Below are 18,658 nucleotides of genomic sequence, written 5' to 3' on the forward strand. Positions count from 1 at the left end.
ATAGGTGGAAAGAAAACATCCGTTATTGATCAATTAATGTGCAATGCTTCCCCAGTCCCGCCTTCCACATCTTACCCAGATGCAAGCATTCCACAGTCTCTAAGCTCCAGGAATCTCAAATCTTAACCAGGGGCTAAGAAAAGTTAAATAGTTTCCAGCCCATGCGCTTCCGGTTGACCTACAGGAAATGCTCTCCTCCTGGGCTGGCCTATGTCTGCCTGGCTCAAAATGAGGCAGAGGTGGTGATTTAAGTGGGGGGTCTGGGGGTCATTTTGGGCATCAAAGCTTCATTTTCTGCATTCTGGTTCATTTTCTGTGCACTAATGTGTGCTGGATTAGCTTGTCTGCCTAACTATATTAGCCTGCAATTATCCGATTTCATTGTTTATTTATTTTTAAATGACAAACAGCCTAGAGCATTTGTGAGGGCACATCAAGGCCCTGTGACTATGATATAGGTTGTCAGGCCAAACATGTAAACTACTGTAGACCAGCGGTTTTATGTCAATGAATGGAGAAGAGGCATCACACTCTCCTAGAGAAAGCATTGTCTGTTCAATAACCTGAGCTTGATAACTTGAGCTCAAGGTGCTAGATGCGTTTGTGAAGTTGAGAGCTTTCTCCACGTCCACACACCATGTTTTTGCCACCCTCCTAAATTGATATATGGCTGTTTAGGCGTTGAAGTGACTGGCGGAACACTACTGCTAACGCGAATGACACCGCACATGAGCGTGTAACTAGTAAATCATCTGAAGGGAAAAAGGCAGCACCAGAACAATTATGTGCACTTGCACAAATGCTCCCAATTATATTTCAAGGCCGCACAGATTAAAATTGTACAACATAAATCACTGAAAAACAAAAAAGTTACTAGTAGTAACTACAGTACTACGCAAAATGTTTACAGGTTGGCAGGGCTGAGTAGTTGTTTGTTTTTTTTGTTGAGAGCTGGAGGCGGCATGAAATTTGACAGAGGTGCTGCCTCGTAATTCTCTATGCAGGAAAAACCCTGGTTAATAGGTAATAAGGTCCTTACAAGATGCTTAACATTAATATGTGTTAATAAGACATGTATAAGTGTTAATAATAGCATTATAAATGTTTATTGTTAGATTAAAACATTTATAAGCAGCTTGTTAACAGTTTAAAACTGCTTAAGAACATTAATAAAGCCTTATTAAACATTTATGATTCTTATACATGCTTATTAGCCGTTAATTATGCACTTATTGATATTTATAAGAAATGTGTTAACAGTCCATAAACTGCTTAAGAATGTTAATAAAATCCTTATTAGTTTCATAATAGCTGTAAATTATGCACTTATCATACATGTTACTATGCATTTTGCAGCTACCGCATCTAAAGTGAGAACAGTGCCTTATTAAGGTGGTTAATAAACTCTTTATTATGCACTGGTGACCATTTCAACTCATCGGCGTTGTGCATTTTTATTGCACAGGGGTGGATTTGAACCCGGGTCTCCAGCGGGAAAAACATTGTTTTAACCAGCTACGCCACCGACAAGCTACAGTAGCTCTTTGGTGATGCAACCACGTACAGTATTAACACAAAACAATACTGGTTATGCTCTGCATTGGGTTGGTAAGATAACCTACTGTATTTGCAAATGTGCAGATGGCCCTCAGGGGGTTGGGGCAGCCGCCTGCGTGGGAACAACTTTTTATTTGACAATTTTTTGGGGAGCTGATGGGATATTTTTGACATTTGTCGTCTCTAATTATCAGTAGCCTAATGTCATTGACCCTAAACAATTTAGTTCTGGTACATCAAAAGACACTGGGTCATGTACTGCGTCATAGCTGTGCAGCAGTTATCAAAAGTCAGACAAGGGTGGGCACAGTTCATCAAAGACATATTTCTCAGGACATGGATCTTTATAGTGCATAGTCACAAAAAAAAATAAAAAATAATAATGACTTTTCACTTCTGCATTCCCCTTTTTGTCTTATCTAGGACATTTATACAGACCTGCCACCAAGTCCTGGAACTTGAAACCATGTAACCATCTATCCTTGTTGATCACAACTCTCATTATATTTCACATAGTTTCCTTATGCAACCAAACATAGTCCACACACAAGCTGGTCCTTTTACACCTCAAATTCTATCACAACACACAACTAGTCCCACCCGGCCATTAGTTAATAATAATAATAATAATAATAATAATTGGCCCATAATGCCAATTCTATTTACTGTATAGTATACAGTAGCACATCATCTCTAAAACAAACACACTTATAGCTAATTCAAAGCACTATTACTACTTTACAATATCACTCAGAACACTACACTATGTCAAGGTAGCACACTAATCGAAGTCCAATTTATGATTAGGTTCACTAATCTACATGCCAAAGTAATAGTTATGACACAAAATCTTTGCCTGAATCTTTTGACTATTATTCTCATCCTCATCCACTTTGTAATTTATTAACACATCATCCTCATCGTCATTCATTAGCACTTATACTGTATATTAGACATCATCCTCATTTATTAACACTTTGTAATTTATTTAACACATCCACCACGCCAGGGTACATTCATGATGCACCAATCACGGGCCCATACAGAATGATTCGATTTTCTAAACTACACTTTTAGGGAAGCATTGGTCTCCTAGATTCGATTCACCCCAAGGAGAGTCAACCTATCACTTTTGGAGTCATGGCCATGAAACATTTATTTGTTTCCGGTCTATTTTAATACTGGTCAATATCACAGACGGCGTCAGAGGAAATACTCTTTCTCTCACACACATTTGATTTTATTGATGATTAAATATTAATCAGAGGGTTTCATCCTCTCCCTAGGGTCTGCGTGTGGGTGTGTACAGTAATATTAAAGATATGAGCTCTCTCTCTGTCCCAGTGGTACAGTATGTGTACACTGTATTTCCTGGACTACATTAACATGTACATTTCAGTATTTCATTTTTCTAGAACCTTCCTTGGCCTTTTTTGGGGGGATTGCGTCACACAAAATCCTTCTAGGAACCCCGAGTTCCACTTCACTCTCTGCTTGTAGAATCCAGAATCCGGTTTGGCCTTGTATGTTTATAATGTGTTCCATCTTGGGTTGGAATTATTCAAGGGGAATCCATAATTGCTGACCTGTTTGGAACAGAGAGACGGAGAGAAAGAGAGAGATGGACAGAGAGGGAGAGAGCAGGGCTGTGAGTCAGGGAGGACAAAGCAGCAGTGTGCTGCTGTTTATCTGGAAGAAACGGACTAAGCCACCTTGGAAGAGAGACAGCAGGAGGGGCTCTCAGTGGCCCAGTACAAGTCCTTTTCCTCCACACCAGTAGCTGGCCCTCCAGCGACCGCTAGCTCACACTCACTTCACATTGGCTCATAATGACCTTCACCTTGATCACATAGAATTTCTCAATTACAAAGTACACAGAATTAATTATTATTATTATTATTATTATTAAGTAGGCTCCACTGGGGGCAATTGAAACATTTCGCCGAACATCTGTGTAAGGTCTTGGCAAGGTCTAAACATGTTTTAGAAAAGTGTGTTATTGTAGTTTTGTATTCTAGTGTATGGCCTACGCTAACTCCTGAGTGTTCATTGTGTGTTTCAGAGGCACTGTGTGTCAACCCCTAAAACCTTGTCTTCCAAGGTGGACAAGAGATCCAGCTACACTGACCTCAGTATGCCAGGTGGGTACACACACACACACACACACACACACACACACACATACATATATCTTCTCAGAGCAGAAAAAAGCCACTCCATGTCAATCACTGAAAGTTATTAAATTCATAGACGATCCACGTTGTGAATTTCGATGGTCGGTCTCTCTCCGTAGAATTGCAGAGCAGATGAGCCAACCTAGCCCCCCTCTAAAGGGTTGACCCGCATGTTGAGTCTGAAGCAACCTGGGTCAATTGTAATAATGTGAGAAAGGCCTCAGGTCTGCGACCACCTCCTACTGTAGTGTCACCCCCAGAGGGCCCAGAGCCTAACCAGCCATCTCACTTTAAAACAGGGTTAATATAGGAGCTAATGCAGCAGCCTCTGGTCTCATATTCCTGTGTTAATAAAGCCACCCAACCGGCCCCAGACCCAGGTTGATACCGCAGCCCCAGACCCATATGCATATCCCAGCTCCATAGCCCCGCCCCAGTCCTATATGAATACCCCAGCCCCATGCATACCCCAGCCCCAATCCCATACAAATACCCCAGCCCCATGCATACCCCAGCCCCAATCCCATACAAATACCCCAGCCCCATGCATACCCCAGCCCCAATCCCATACAAATACCCCTGACCCAATCCCATACAAATACCCCAGCCCCAATCTCATACGAATACCCCAGCCCCAATCCCATACAAATACCCCAGCCCCAATCCCATAAAAATACCCCAGCCCTTATCTCATACAAATACCCCAGCACCAATCCAATACGAATACCCCAGCCCCAATCCCCATACAAATACCCCAGCACCAATCCAATACGAATAACCCAGCACCAATCCCATATGAATACCCCAGCCCCAATCCCATACAAATACCCCAGCCCCATGCATACCCCAGCCCCAATCCAATACGAATAACCCAGCACCAATCCCATATGAATACCCCAGCCCCAATCCCATACAAATACCCCAGCACCAATCCCATATGAATACCCCAGCCCCAATCCCATACAAATACCCCAGCACCAATCCCATATGAATACCCCAGCCCCAATCCCATACAAATACCCCAGCACCAATCCCATATGAATACCCCAGCCCCATATGAATACCCCAGCCCCAATCCCATACAAATACCCCAGCCCCAATCCCATACAAATACCCCAGCCCCAATCCCATGCGAATACCCCAGCCTCAATCCCATACGAATCCCCCAGCCCCAATCCCATACGAATCCCCTAGCCCCATATGAATGCCCCAGCTCCAGCGCCATGTTAATAAAGCAGCCCAGGTTCTCTAGCACAGCCCCGGGTCTCAGTAGGGAAGCCAGGCTACCAGACTACAGGAGCATGAATTTATCCCTGTGATCACATGCTCATATACGGCATTAGCTAGCTCACACACACACAGGCTTTTTCCACTCGGCTAGGCACACGAGGGTCTGTCTATAGGGAGAGGTTTGTTATATTAACTGGTATTTAATGTAATGGGTATTAAGAGTATTTGATGCGTGATTCACTACAGGCTGGCTGCCAATTATGTCCCCGTTGTCATGGTGATAATCCCTAGGTCCACGGGTTCTGTAAAACCGTCTGTCCCTGTTAGAGCACGTTGTTCTTTTCAGTCAAGTTGTGTTTTTAAACCAAGATCTCCTGACATCCAAGGCCCTAGACCGCCACCAAAAAATCTGTCCACTGCCATTAAAAAAAAAAAAACTTGACTTTCGCTGGTATATTTGTTATTTATTGACATTAGAGCATCTCTCCACACAGACACAGTGGAGGATTATGCACTTATAATACATGTATTACTGTATGTATAATAAGTGCATAATCAGCATTGAGGGGCCTAGTTTGGAAGACCGTGACGCCAGAGAAAGTGAACACCTGGTTCGCCCAGCGACAAAGACCGAGAAGACCAGGTGATAGATGATAGTCGGCCGTCTGCAGACCCTGGGGCTTCTGGGGATCTCTTGTAAGGTGTACAGGGATATTTTACAGGGTTATTTTAAGTTTAAGTTATTATATGCACTGTTTTGACCAAATGTTTATTAATTTTCAACGACAAAAAAGGGAACTGCAGACATAGTTGACATTTTATACTAAGTACAGCCTAGAAATAAGAATACAAAGGGAAGAGACCTCCGCCTATGATGCATGTCATCAACATGACCACAGATCCCACAGGGGAAACGGGACAAACTGAAAAACATGAATTGTCCCCCCCCCCCCCCCCAATTCTAACCAGGTAAATGGATTGTGTTGCTCATGTCATCAGCGCTGCTATGTACTGTACACGCGCACTGATGATTGAAGTGCATGCTGGGAGAGCGTAGTCGGGAGAGGCCGTCTGAGCCAGTGAAGAAGATAAAGTAATGACGTTACTTTCAACCACAATAATGCAGACGGCTACTTGTGCCGGAGATGGACCAAAACAGCCTTGATCGATCATGCACTCGCGCAAATGAGAAAACGTGACATTCTAACTCGCACTTTGGTTGCAGTCTGGAGCCCTGTTGTGCAAAAAGGTTTACAGGTGAATTGGAAAAATAGAATCCGCACAGTAGATATGCATCCATGAACATTCATTTCCGACCTTCCGCCTCGCCCCGAGGTGGAAATCAATGTGCATGTTAGCATATCTAGTGCGTACGTTCTTTCGATTCGCACGTGTGCGCGTTTTGCCTCATGCACGTTCAGATGTACGTACCCCCCTAAGTTGTCATGAGATTTGGGCATGGTCATCAGTGCAGTGACATTAGGATACCGATACTTGGAGGAGACAAATGTAAAAAAAGTGAATGAGCAGCTAGGTTTCACACAGCTGGGGTCAGCCAAACAGAGGACACAGCTGGGGTCAGCCAAACAGAGGACACAGCTGGGGTCAGCCAAACAGAGGACATAGCTGGGGTCAGCCAAACAGAGGACACAGCTGGGGTCGGCCAAACAGAGGACACAGCTGGGGTCAGCCAAACAGAGGCTCTCCTGCTCTGTTCTCCGATGTGTCTCAGCTACTGTAGCTACTGTAACTATGACAGGGCCGACAGCAGGAATCTAGAGGATGTACCCGCCCTGTGATTTGGATCAGCTCCAAAATGTAATGGGCTTCAAGTTGGCCCATGCTACAGTTTCAATAAAATCGTTGCGTAATCCTGCTAACAAAGGAAAAAACTGCACCGAAAACATAACCTCCTTCGTCCTGGACAGAGGTGGTCTCCAGATTCCCTCCTCTACTGTAGTTGAGCACTGCGTTTAGAGACTGACTCGTGAGCCTAGGGCGGTGGTAAAAAAAAAAAAAAAATATGCAATGAGTCAAATAATATTGGTGAAATAACAATGTTTAAATATGTACATGTGAAAATATATAGATACATAAACTAAATATCCACGCACACATATCCACATAAAGGCACACAGACACTCACACACACCTCACCAGGTAATATAACTATGCGATTAGTACGCTAATAAAAATTCACTTACTTTTTTTCTGCCACCAAATTATGTGATACTGCCACTAGCTAAAAAACTTAGTGGTAGCACTGCCACCAGTATAACATGTCAGTCAGAAGCCCTGCTTTACCCAATATTTCAAGTTGACAGTTATTTGGGTTGTACCACCTGTTACATTCTGAGTGTTAACGTGTGTGTGCGTGTGTGTTCCTCTTCTCCAACAGCAGATCACCTGCTCCGGGCCTCACCTGGGACTCGCACCCCCTCTGCCCTCCAGAGGGTCCCCAACATGGACTCCTCAAAGTCCCTCTCAGGTGTGTTTGTGTGCGCGCGTCTGCTCTACACACTGTTCTGGTGCCCAATAAGATTAGCTGTAGTGCTAGTCAAAGTGTGTGTTGATAGTACACTGATAACCCCAGCGTTGGTCAGCAGTCACAAGCACAGTAGTCTCTGTGTAGTGTCCCTGTCATGGAGATTAACATAATGTAAACAGAGTACCAAATGAACCCCCACCAGCCACCAAAAGCGCTTAGATTTTCCATTCGGTTGTAAATCTGGGAAGGCCTATGTACTTCCAGTAAGTTTTGTTTGCTGAAATGTAATCCTAACCTTAACCATATTATTAAAATACCTTGCTTGATGGGATGAATCACTTACATATAAACTAAGGCCTGTGTCACTGCTGTGCTCGTCACATGCCTCTACCCAGGGGGTCTCACCACCGTAGGTCTCACGTGCGCACTTTGGCACGAGCCCAGGAACATAGGCCATGGTCCGTGAGACGAACAAACGCACCGAATGATGTGATTTATTTTTTCAGATAGGCTACTCGTCGTCTGCTAAAAGCTAGCTAAGTGATACTTAGAAGGCGTGAAGCCCCCAATAAAAAGCGAAACCCTCCAGAATGTTAACGCTGACCCCACTGAGAGGGTGAGGAGAGCGCCATGGCTCACTTTAGCTAGAACAGCTGCTTTCATGTCTGAGTCTTTACCTAGAACAGCTGCTTTCATGTCTGAGGGTAAATGTGTTTTTGTTTTTGTTCCGTGTTCATGTTGTATTTCATTCACCATTCTTACAAGGACAAGAACAAGAACAATTTTGCCCTGGGTCTGTGGTTTTAAATGGGATTTTATCTGTCTTGGGTTAATCCTGGATTTTATCAGTCTTTTTATCTGTGTCAGCCTCCATTGTGTGTCCATCTCTCCATCTCTCAGAAGATTAGTGCATTAAAGAGTTTTAATGTCATGTGTGCTACCCTGTATGATCATACTATAGACAAGGCGGTTAAGTGACCTGTAACCTGTAAGGGCAGTCCCTTACTTTTCATTATTGCCCTTGAACCTTTAGCCTGCGCGATCTGCTCCTGTAGTGATATATTCAAGGGGTGAATATCTTTGGGCACGAATTTAAATTGAATATGTATGCTGATTACATTTTGGTTACCATGGCCAATTTAGATTCCCCTTTGCCCGCTACTCGTAGCCTTGTAGACCGTTTTGGCAATTTATCCGGTTACAAAATCAACTGGAACACGTCTGAGGCCATCCCTCTAAACTCTCCTACCTTTAGTTCAAATCTCAGGGGTTTCCCTTTGGTCTGGAAACCTAACGGGATGAGATACCTCGGTATCAATATTATTTCTCCGATCAATCAAATATTCAACTTTGATGGCCCCAACATCCTCCAATCAGTCACGGAAGATCTCAACAGATGGACGACCTGACCACTTCCTTTGTGGGGCAGAGTAGAGATATTGAAAAAGAATGTTTTACCAAGGCTGACTTATATTATTAACTCCATACCACTCCATTTTCCTCAAAACTGAATAGATCATTATTTACCAGTTTTCTGTGGAACAACAAAAAACCCAGGATTGCATATAAAAAGCTAATTACACCTGGAGCCAGGGGAGACCAGGGGGTCCCAGATATATGCCAGTACAATTCAGCATACAATGCAAAATACCCGTTGTCATGGGTGTACATACCCGACCCCCTGATAGGTAGCTGGGGATGGCTGGAAAAGTCCATCCGACAGTATCTCAGGATAAGAACATTTCCAAAACCTCCTACGCGGGTGGATAACGTTATTGGCCGGGTTTCCCGATAAAGAACCTTCTTAAGGAACCCTTCTTAAGCAACCCTTTGTATGGGAGTTAAGAAGTACTTTGGAGTTAAGTGCTTCTTGACTCATTCGGGAAACCCGACCATTATTAGTTTCTCATGTAAAATGGCGAAATAGTTACACAATGTCCTTTCTGGCGTGATCCCGTTCTCACAGCCGGAGGGCGCTCTCTAAACAACGTCACCAGGCAGAGGCGTGGCATTGTTAACATCGGCCAGATCTTTGATAGCAAAGTCCTATCATTTAAAGATCTTAAAAACCTAACAGAGGCCTCTTTTTTTTAATGTATGCACAAGTATCTTCTGCCATAAATAAAAAATGTACCGATAGCTCCGTCCCAGCCTCATGATCACAATGGGATTCACTCAAACATGTACAATCTCATATCCGAAGCCAATTCTAATGCACACTTTCCGTCCCAATTGACGTGGGAACATGAACTTAACGTATCACTTACAGTAATGCTTCTCAGTGGAATGCAAGATGGAGATCAGCCTTGTATTCCTCTAAATGTGTGAGATTTAAGATAATACATTATAAGATCCTGAATAGAGCCTATATCACTCTGGTTACAATGGCCAAGATGAACGTCAAACTTCCTGATTTATGTTGGTATGGCTGTGAGGGGCGAGGTACTTTAACTTAATTTATTTTGGGACTGGCCTGCAGTTAAAACTCTTTGATCTGAGGTAACAACATTCAATTTGATGTATGCCCTTTGACCTGTCTATTGGGCCATAATGCAGATGCAGGGAAAAATGCTGGATCCTCAACAAACAGACTTCGGACTCTGGGTTGTCTAACCACCAAAAGCTTGATTCTAATGAACTGGAAGGAGTGGAAACCAGCCTCCTTCTCTAGGGACATATGGTTAAAAGAATACTTGGACTTATTAAGCATGGAGCCTGTTGCCTCCTTCCCAAAGGACTATTACGGGGACATTGAGAGCCTCTGGAATACTGTCTACATATCTCTCAGATGAACATGGCTTCACTGCTACTTATATGACATGTATGTGTGTATTATTGTGTATTTGTGTATTCTATAAAGGCTGATTCTGATTCTGATTGACTGTAAGAGCAGCTGATTGAGTCGTGCGTGTGTGAGTGTGTGTGTGTGTGTGCGTGTGTGAGTGTGTGTGAGTTGTTGGCTGGATGCGTGGGTGAGGGATGGTGTGAGAGGTCGTACTAGCATGCGTGCGTCTGTTTCCGTGGGCGTGAAAGACAGATCGACTGACTGAACGGACATACTGAACCATGTGTGTGAGTGTGGAGGTGTGTATGTTCGTTAAGGTATGCAGCTGAAGCTGTGCGTATGAACATATTGACATGTGTAGTGATGAATTGTGGAATGTCGTGACGAGAACCAAGTTAGGAACAAGTTAGGAATGTACGAATAAAGGTATACTGTATATGCATGCGTAGTGTGAAGAAGTGATGTATGTTTGTGTATGTATACGTTAGTCTAGAAGGTATGAACAAGGTCAAGATCAAGGTCAACTTTATTTATAAAGCACGTTTAAAATAAACCGAAGTTGCACCAAAGTGCTGTACAATATATAAAATAAACTAAAACAAAAAACAGAATAAAGTGCACATAATCACAGAACAATAAAAGGACAGGACACAAAACAGGACAAGGGATGTAGGCTATCAGGCCTCAAAAGCCAGTGAAAACAAGTGCGTTTAAGCTGAGACTTAAAGAGCCCTAGGTTCTGTGCGTGTCTAATGTGTGGAGGGAGGCTGTTCCAGAGCTTTGGGCCAGCCACCGCAAAAGCTCGGTCACCCTTGGTCTTAAGTCTCGATCTAGGGACTATTAAAAGAGTCTCGGAGGAGGACCTCAGGGTTCTAGATGTCGCCCGAACTTGAATCAGTTCAGCCAGATAGTGGGGGGCCAAACCATGTAGAACCTTAAAAATAAACATTAAGATTTTAAAATCAATCCTGAAGCGAACAGGAAGCCAGTGGAGGGAGGCCAGCACCGGTGTGATGTGGTCCCGCTTCTTGGTTCCAGTCAGGAGGCGCGCAGCAGCATTCTGGACCAATTGCAGGCGCCTCAGTGACCGCTGGTCAAGGCCCACATACAAGGCATTACAGTTGTCCAATCTTGAAGAAATAAAAGCATGGATGACTGTCTCCAGGTCCTTAAGAGAGAGGTACGGTTTCAGTTTGGATAAGAGCCTCAGCTGGAAAAAAGAGCCTTTAACCACAGAGCCGATTTGTCGCTCAAAATTAAAACCAGTATCAAAGTGACACCAAGACTTTTAATAAAAGAGCGATTCTTGGCAGCGAGGGGCCCTAGGTTGCTAACATGGCTGTCTTTATGACCAAACGAAATAACCTCGGTCTTCCCATCATTCAGACTAAGGAAGTTTAAGTCCATCCAGGTCTTGATGTCATTTAGCGCAGATGTTACAGGCTTAAAGGAATCCTTACAGTTCAATTTCAGGGGGAGGTACAGTTGGACATCGTCAGCATAACAGTGGAAAGACACATTGTGTTTCCGTAGAATGGAACCCAGGGGCAGCATATATAAAGAAAATAATAAAGGGCCTAAGATGGATCCTTGGGGGACACCGCAGGTGAGGGGGGCCACACTAGAGGAGAACTCACCCAGCTGGACAGAGAAGCTCCTATCAGTCAGGTAAGACTGTAGGAACATGAGAGCAGCACCTTTAATGCCAGCACACTGTTCAAGGCGGGTAAGAAGGGTCTTGTGGTCCACAGTGTCAAAGGCCGCGGTCAGATCTAGTGTAACCAGGATGGCAGCACACCCAGAGTCGACAGTAAGAATAATATCATTAAAAATCCTTAAGAGAGCCGTTTCAGTGCTATGAGCAATTCTAAAACCAGACTGGAACTTCTCATACACATCATTCATCGCTAAAAAAGAGTGCAACTGAATGGAAACAATCTTTTCCAGTACTTTCGACAAAAAAGGCAGTTTAGAGATGGGCCTAAAATTAGAGAGAACAGTTGGGTCAAGACTAGGCTTTTTTATTAGTGGCTGCACTATAGCATGTTTAAAGGAGGCTGGAAAGACTCCAAAACTAAAACATGCATGGACCAGAGTAAGAATAAAAGAGCCCACTGAATCAAACGCATCTTTAAAAAGGCGAGAGGGAACACTGTCGGAGGGGCAGTTTGTAGGCCGCAGCTCGTGGACAACGTCAGACAGTGATGTCAGGGATATGAGTTTAAACTCATTGAGACTAGCTGGGCACGAGGATGAGGCAGAGGGATCAGGGGCAGCAATGAGGCAGCAATGAACGTCTGAATATATATATATGTGATGTATGAAACATGAGATATGAAGTGATGGGAACTGGGTATTGCCTCTCTTGAACCCCCCAACCCCCCCACACCCTCATTCCCCATTCCAAACTTTGTTAAAGTTCGTGCTGCGTTTAGTTTGAACGTCTGAATGTCCTTGTTGGTTGTAGGTTGCAGTATATGAACACATGTTTTATTTGTCTGTTTGCTATATAAAATAACATTTAAAAAGCAAAATAAAAAACGGTAAACTTTATCCTCTTCCAGCGTCTGGCAGGAGCAGTGAGGAGCTGAAGAGGGACATGGCCGCATCTGAGACCACCTCCTCCGCCTCCCTCCTCACCCTGGCCTCCTCCTCCAACTCCTCCTCCTCCTCATCTCAGCTCTCGCTCTCCACCCCCGCCTCCTCGTCCCCCACCGCCTCCGTCACCCCCTCCGCACGGGGACGCTTACGGTAGGGTGTGTGTGTGTGTGTGCGCGTGTGTGTGTGTGTACACGTCCCTTCAAAGCCCTCTCCCCTGTAGATAAACACGTAAGCAGCCAAGATGACAGCTTGAACGCCATCTATACCAGTGAGACGGGGAGGTTGACTGGAAGCAGCAGTTATCACCGAGGGATTGACTGGAAACTAAGCGCTGTGGCCCTGAAACCTGATTAGGCCAGAGCCAACGATGACTCCATACCGGTCTGAATGGCTGAGAGAGAGAGAGAGAGAGGGAGAGAGACGAGCTCAAAAGACCCCTCCTCTCCTTTCACTCTCCCGTCGCCGTCGTCTCTCGACGCTGCTGAATTATTCAGACTGATTGAAGGGGCTCTTTTGTGGCTCCGACCAGCCAGTTACGTGATGTTCTCTGTACGGGGCTGGGAGAATACTGTTACCATCAGGAGAGCAGGGCTCCACAGGGCAGACTGCTCACAGTGGGGGGGGGGGGACACTTAGTTTTGGGGCTTTGTCGTTTCCAGTATCATTTGGATGTCAGATTCACCATGTTGAGGGGATTTATTGATTGCTCGAGTTGTTGACATTAGACCCCAACATTGTGTCTGTCAGGACGTCAAAGTTCTGGAGGCCGACCTTTTGGGGGCTGGGGTTAGGGTTAGGGTTAGAGGCCACGGCCCCCTATGATAGTCTTTGTTAAATCTCTCTCTCACTCACTCACTCACTCACTCACTCACTCACTCACTCACTCACACTCACTCACTCACTCACTCACTCACTCACTCACTCACTCACTCACTCACTCACTCACTCACTCACTCACTCACTCATTCAATCTATCTCTCTCCCTCTCTCATTCTATCTCTCTCTCTCTCTCTCTGTGTTCCTAGGGAAGAGAGGAGAGACCCTCTTGCAGCCCTGGCCAGGGAGTACGGGGGGTCCAAGAGGAACGCACTCCTCAGGTGGTGTCAGAAGAAGACCGAAGGATATCAGGTACAAACTGACCGGGCCAGGACGGACCCACGCGCCGTGGAGCGCCGGGTCCAGCTTCTATGTCAACAGTCAGACCTAGTACCAGTACCAGGAAACACCAGCTCATTCAGCAATGTCTTGACTCCTCTCAAGAGATGTTAGATGCCACTGATATGTAGATTAGATATGACCATTGCCTGCTATTAGTTGATCAGTTAGACCAAGGAAATGGCAGTAGGAAATGGCAACAACCTCTGGACTGAACTGCACGAACAGCCGCCCTCAATTTCCAATTAGACCCCCTCTCCCTTTCCTTCCTCCCTTCCTTCCTCGCTTCCTTCCCTGCTTCCTTCCCTTCATCACGCCTTCACTCGATAGGCTTTTAAAGATGTTTACCGACTAGACCAGCCTGTGTAGTTACTATGGCACCGACTGATGATCCACCCTCACCAGGAAGTGAGCCAGAGTCGCACCACACCCCGCCCCTGCTGGCGGAAGCCAGGGCCGCACGGCAGCGTGGGTACAGGGGCGGGCGCGTGCCACCTGACAGTCCTTTGCTTTGAAGAGTTAGGAAGCCGAGACCGCAGCTTTTTAAAGGACGTGATATATTTTGGTCGCTGTTAAAGTGGGGCAGTACCTCCTCTAACACAGTTAGTCTTTCCCTCTCCTCTTCACTCCATCTTTTTCACACTCTCTCCAGTCTCCTCTTCGCTGGTGTCAGCTCGTCCCCGTGAGGATGACTTAATGTTTTCATTACCTGTTCTGTGGTGCATGTGTGTGCCTGGGCGTGTTTTACTTCAGCTCCCTCAGCTGCAGGCTGACCGTGAACAGACACACACACACGCATCAACGCGCACACACACACAGACACATACCGTAGCCTGTAAACACAGAGTTCATCACTTTGAGATTGTCTCACAATGAAAAGCGCTTTATAAATCAAATGAGTTGTTATCATTATTATTAATTTACAGCTTATCAGGGGGCGTCTCAGTGCTCTGCTCCCCGACACAGACAAGTAATTGGTGTCGGTAAAGCTCCCACAGACTGTCTGGTCCTGCTGTGTTAACCACGGCCTGGTGTCAGAGACCATGTCCCTCTCCCCGGGTCCCCTCACGCCCGACATCACCGCCCATCTAGCCCCCTGTCGGAACCGCCGCCCGGTTTGAACCCAGAGCTGCGTCTTAATGGCTTCTCCCAGCTCCTCTTCTGGTTTCCATAGCTACTAATAATGTAAACGCATGTCTGCGGAAGGCAATGTAGAACAGCACTTAGAGCACATGCTTAGTAACCATCACGTTAGACACACGTGAAGTAAGTGTGTGCGTTTTTCTCAGGTCCATCCCTCCATATTAAACAAGCGGTTAATAAAAAGAGTGGCCTGTGAATGATGGTCCTGCTGTAGCAGAGCAAGGCAGTAAATGTGCCGGTGTTGCTAGCAGCCTTAGATGGATTTCCCCCCTCTCCTTCCCTCCTCTCCCTCCACCCCACCCTCCCTGGACGGTATATCTGAAGTCGTCCGCTAAGCAAACAGGCAGAGATGAAGGAGCAGGGGGCGGCTGGACAATGGACCCTTTCACCCTGCCCTTCTACAGCAGAGAGATTCGCCATCCGCCCGAAAGTCCAAAGACCAGCGACCGCCGGCGTGTTTAATGTCATGATTTACTCGCTGACGTCTACCCCGTTGTCGTCCATCTCTCTCTCTCTCTCTCTCTCCCTCTCTCTCTCCCTCTCTCTCTCTCTCTCTCTCTCTCTCTCTCTAGAACATTGACATCACCAACTTCAGCAGCAGCTGGAACGACGGGCTGGCCTTCTGCGCTGTCCTCCACACCTACCTGCCTGCCCACATCCCCTACCAGGAGCTGTCCAGCCAGGACAAGGTGAGGGGGAGGAGCCCGCGCTCACAGGACTAGATCTGATTGGGCACCGATGGCACGGAGTCCTCCAACACACAGGCTTTATAGCAACGCAACCTACAGTATAGTCAAGACGCGGCTCAATGATGCGTCCGGTTCATGTGGGTCTAGAGTCTGTGTAGTGACATCATAAGAATGCAATGCCCAGCGTGTCTGCCGTGTCACCGCAGTGTGCCGTGCGTTCTGTGGAGTAAGATGTTTCTTCTTCCTACCGCTCCAGAAGAGAAACTTCACGCTGGCTTTCCAGGCGGCCGAGAGCGTCGGGATCAAGTCCACGCTGGTAGGTTATCCGAAACAATATCGCCGCCGAGACGGCCGGCGGACATTTTGACGGTACGGGATCTTTCACTCGAGCTCCGTGATTCCAACCACCAACCTGCGGAAGACCCACACATCTACCATTAGACTAAAGAGAACCCCCGCCCTGCCATCCTACACACACACACACCACCACTCAAGGGGATATTTGCCTTCTCGTCACCCAGACGTTGTTCCAGACAGCCTCTGCTACACAGAGAGACTGGGAGCTGTTATGCACCCCCACCAGCAGCAGTCACAGAGCGTGGTATGGTTGCCCTGCGAGGCCTGGCCATAAAAGACTTCTTAGTGGCATCAGCGGCCGAGGACTTCGGTTTATTTAGCGTTGGTGTCGCACGAAGGCCGGCTCCCTTCAGCATAACAGAACTGGCTTTTATCACGTTGATCTATCGCCCGCCCCCGAACACACACAAAGACACACCAGAGAGCTGGGTGACGGGGCGGTTATCATTATTATAACAGAGCAGGGTCACACACTCCTCCTCTCTGGTCTTGTGTCAATTTAATGGGGTGTTTTCTCAAAGTTCTTTATCGGCTTCCTCAGTCTCGTGCGTTGAATTTCCTGCATTTTAGTAAAGCCGCCTTAGAAGTAACTGGCTAGCAGGTTATTGTGTCTCTTGATTCATTTGATTTGATCATACAGTATACTTCTCTCTATATATATATCTATCTCTCTCTCCCTCTCTCTCAGGACATTGGAGAGATGGTGCACACAGAGAGACCAGACTGGCAAAGTGTGATGACCTATGTCACGGCCATCTACAAGTACTTTGAGACGTGACCTCTAGTCCCGTCTTTAGACCTCACTCACCTCTGCACATCATCATCGGGTCGTCCAGGCGGGCCTCCCATCTTGGTCTCCAGTTGTCCCGGTCCTCCATACACCCGGCGATCTCATCGGTGGTCTCCACTCCCGCATCCATCTCGATTATGTCCACGAATGTTTAAGAAGGACGTCCTTTAAACCCTTACTACAAATCCCGCTGACTACAGATCCCAGATCCTTCACCACCACACTGGACTTCCAATGGCAGTGCTAGCTTATGCCATGCAACCTGCAATGACTGCTGGGACGTCATACCGAAATATGCTACGTTTACACTACAGCTATTGTACACTGCATGCTCCCTGTAACACCTTAAGAGGCTCTCTGTGGCTTCTCAGCTGAAGGCAGTTCCTTCATGACGAGACCATTAGACCGTACCTTTAATGGTGGACGATGGCAATACGGCTATTGGACAGCCATGACCCGCCCTGATACACCACACTGCACATACCTGCACAACCTTCAAGGCTTTGACTTTGGTAGAGTGTAGGAATAAGACTGCCTTTTTGAAAATGCCTTTGTCCATGTTTTGCGTTTGCTCGGTTACTCAAAGGTGAGCGTGCCTTAGCAGAAAGATTGTTTTGCTAACCTTGGAGACACTAGAAACTATTTTAGCTCAATGATTTCTTGCTCTAATCTGGTGAAGCCAGCCTGATTTTGCAAGATCACACAAGATCTCAAGTTTCACTTTACAATAGAACGTGAGTGCATGTCTGATTCCCGGGGCCATTGTTCATACTGTACTGTATGTATTCCAAAGAAATATTTCACAATGTTGACAGTGAGGAAATCATGAACTTTTTATCTGTGCCATTTTAGTTCCCCTTAATATCTCAATTCAAAATCATAATTTGTTATTATCAAACTTGATCTTCTGATTTGTCTTATTCCTCATAGTTCAACAGCACAGTATTTTATCCTGGGGGAAGGCTCTGTGTGGTCCGTTACCTGTAGCATCCATAGCCTGAAGATCTTAGATAGTTCACGACACATCATAAGACAGCGGTTTGGGCATTATGGTAAACGAGGAGCAGATTACTGTTTAACAAATCCTGTCTGGTAACATAGCACACATAAGGACTGAGGATGGGCCTTGGCTATTCATTAGCTAAAATGGAATGTGTTAAAACCTCCATCAGTGCCATGGAAACCACTTCTAGGGAGCACAGTTAAGCCCCTCCCCTCCTGGGTAGCGAAATCATTTGAGATATGGTATGTTTCTAGTGCTAGGGAAAGCTTACTGTAGCTAGAAAAGTTTTAAAGAAGGCAAATATTTACTGGTGCACACTACAAGAGAAAAGAAAGTGTTCAGTACAGTGTTTTTTTTTCATCAGCACAGATGAGCTATTGAATATGGTTTTGGTCATCATGTTTTTTGCCACAAAATGACAGGATACTGATGTAAAGTCTCTTCCTCCTTTGATAGCTTCTTTATGTCTTGTACTGTGACAAGTAAAGGGACCTGACCTCATTCATACTGTACCTAGTCCTGGAAAACTATGGGCACAATGTATTGTGATTGAAATGTACTGTAACTGAACACTCCCTCGATAGAGGTGTCTGAGGACCACTTAGTTCGATGTTTTGGAGTGTTGACCTGAGTGAATTTAACAGCTTAGTTTTCTCAAGTTCTTAATGGAAAAAGATTGTGAATTC

General features: G+C 45.7%; 1 protein-coding gene across 1 annotated transcript in view; it reads left to right on the plus strand.

Annotated features, from left to right (window-relative positions):
* The window catches only part of specc1lb (sperm antigen with calponin homology and coiled-coil domains 1-like b), a 30,389-nt gene extending 12,109 nt beyond the window's left edge, over positions 1-18,280 (plus strand). Inside the window, exons 10-16 of the mRNA XM_084442329.1 lie at positions 3,620-3,698; positions 7,360-7,449; positions 12,799-12,985; positions 13,861-13,963; positions 15,706-15,822; positions 16,079-16,138; positions 16,868-18,280. Of these exons, the coding sequence (XP_084298455.1) occupies positions 3,620-3,698; positions 7,360-7,449; positions 12,799-12,985; positions 13,861-13,963; positions 15,706-15,822; positions 16,079-16,138; positions 16,868-16,957 (726 nt within the window). The 3' untranslated portion in view covers positions 16,958-18,280. The remainder of the gene's footprint in view (positions 1-3,619; positions 3,699-7,359; positions 7,450-12,798; positions 12,986-13,860; positions 13,964-15,705; positions 15,823-16,078; positions 16,139-16,867) is intronic.
* The last annotated feature ends 378 nt before the right edge of the window (positions 18,281-18,658 follow it).

This window comes from Borostomias antarcticus (genome assembly GCF_949987555.1).
Source record: "Borostomias antarcticus genome assembly, chromosome: 8".
Taxonomy (NCBI): domain Eukaryota; kingdom Metazoa; phylum Chordata; class Actinopteri; order Stomiiformes; family Stomiidae; genus Borostomias; species Borostomias antarcticus.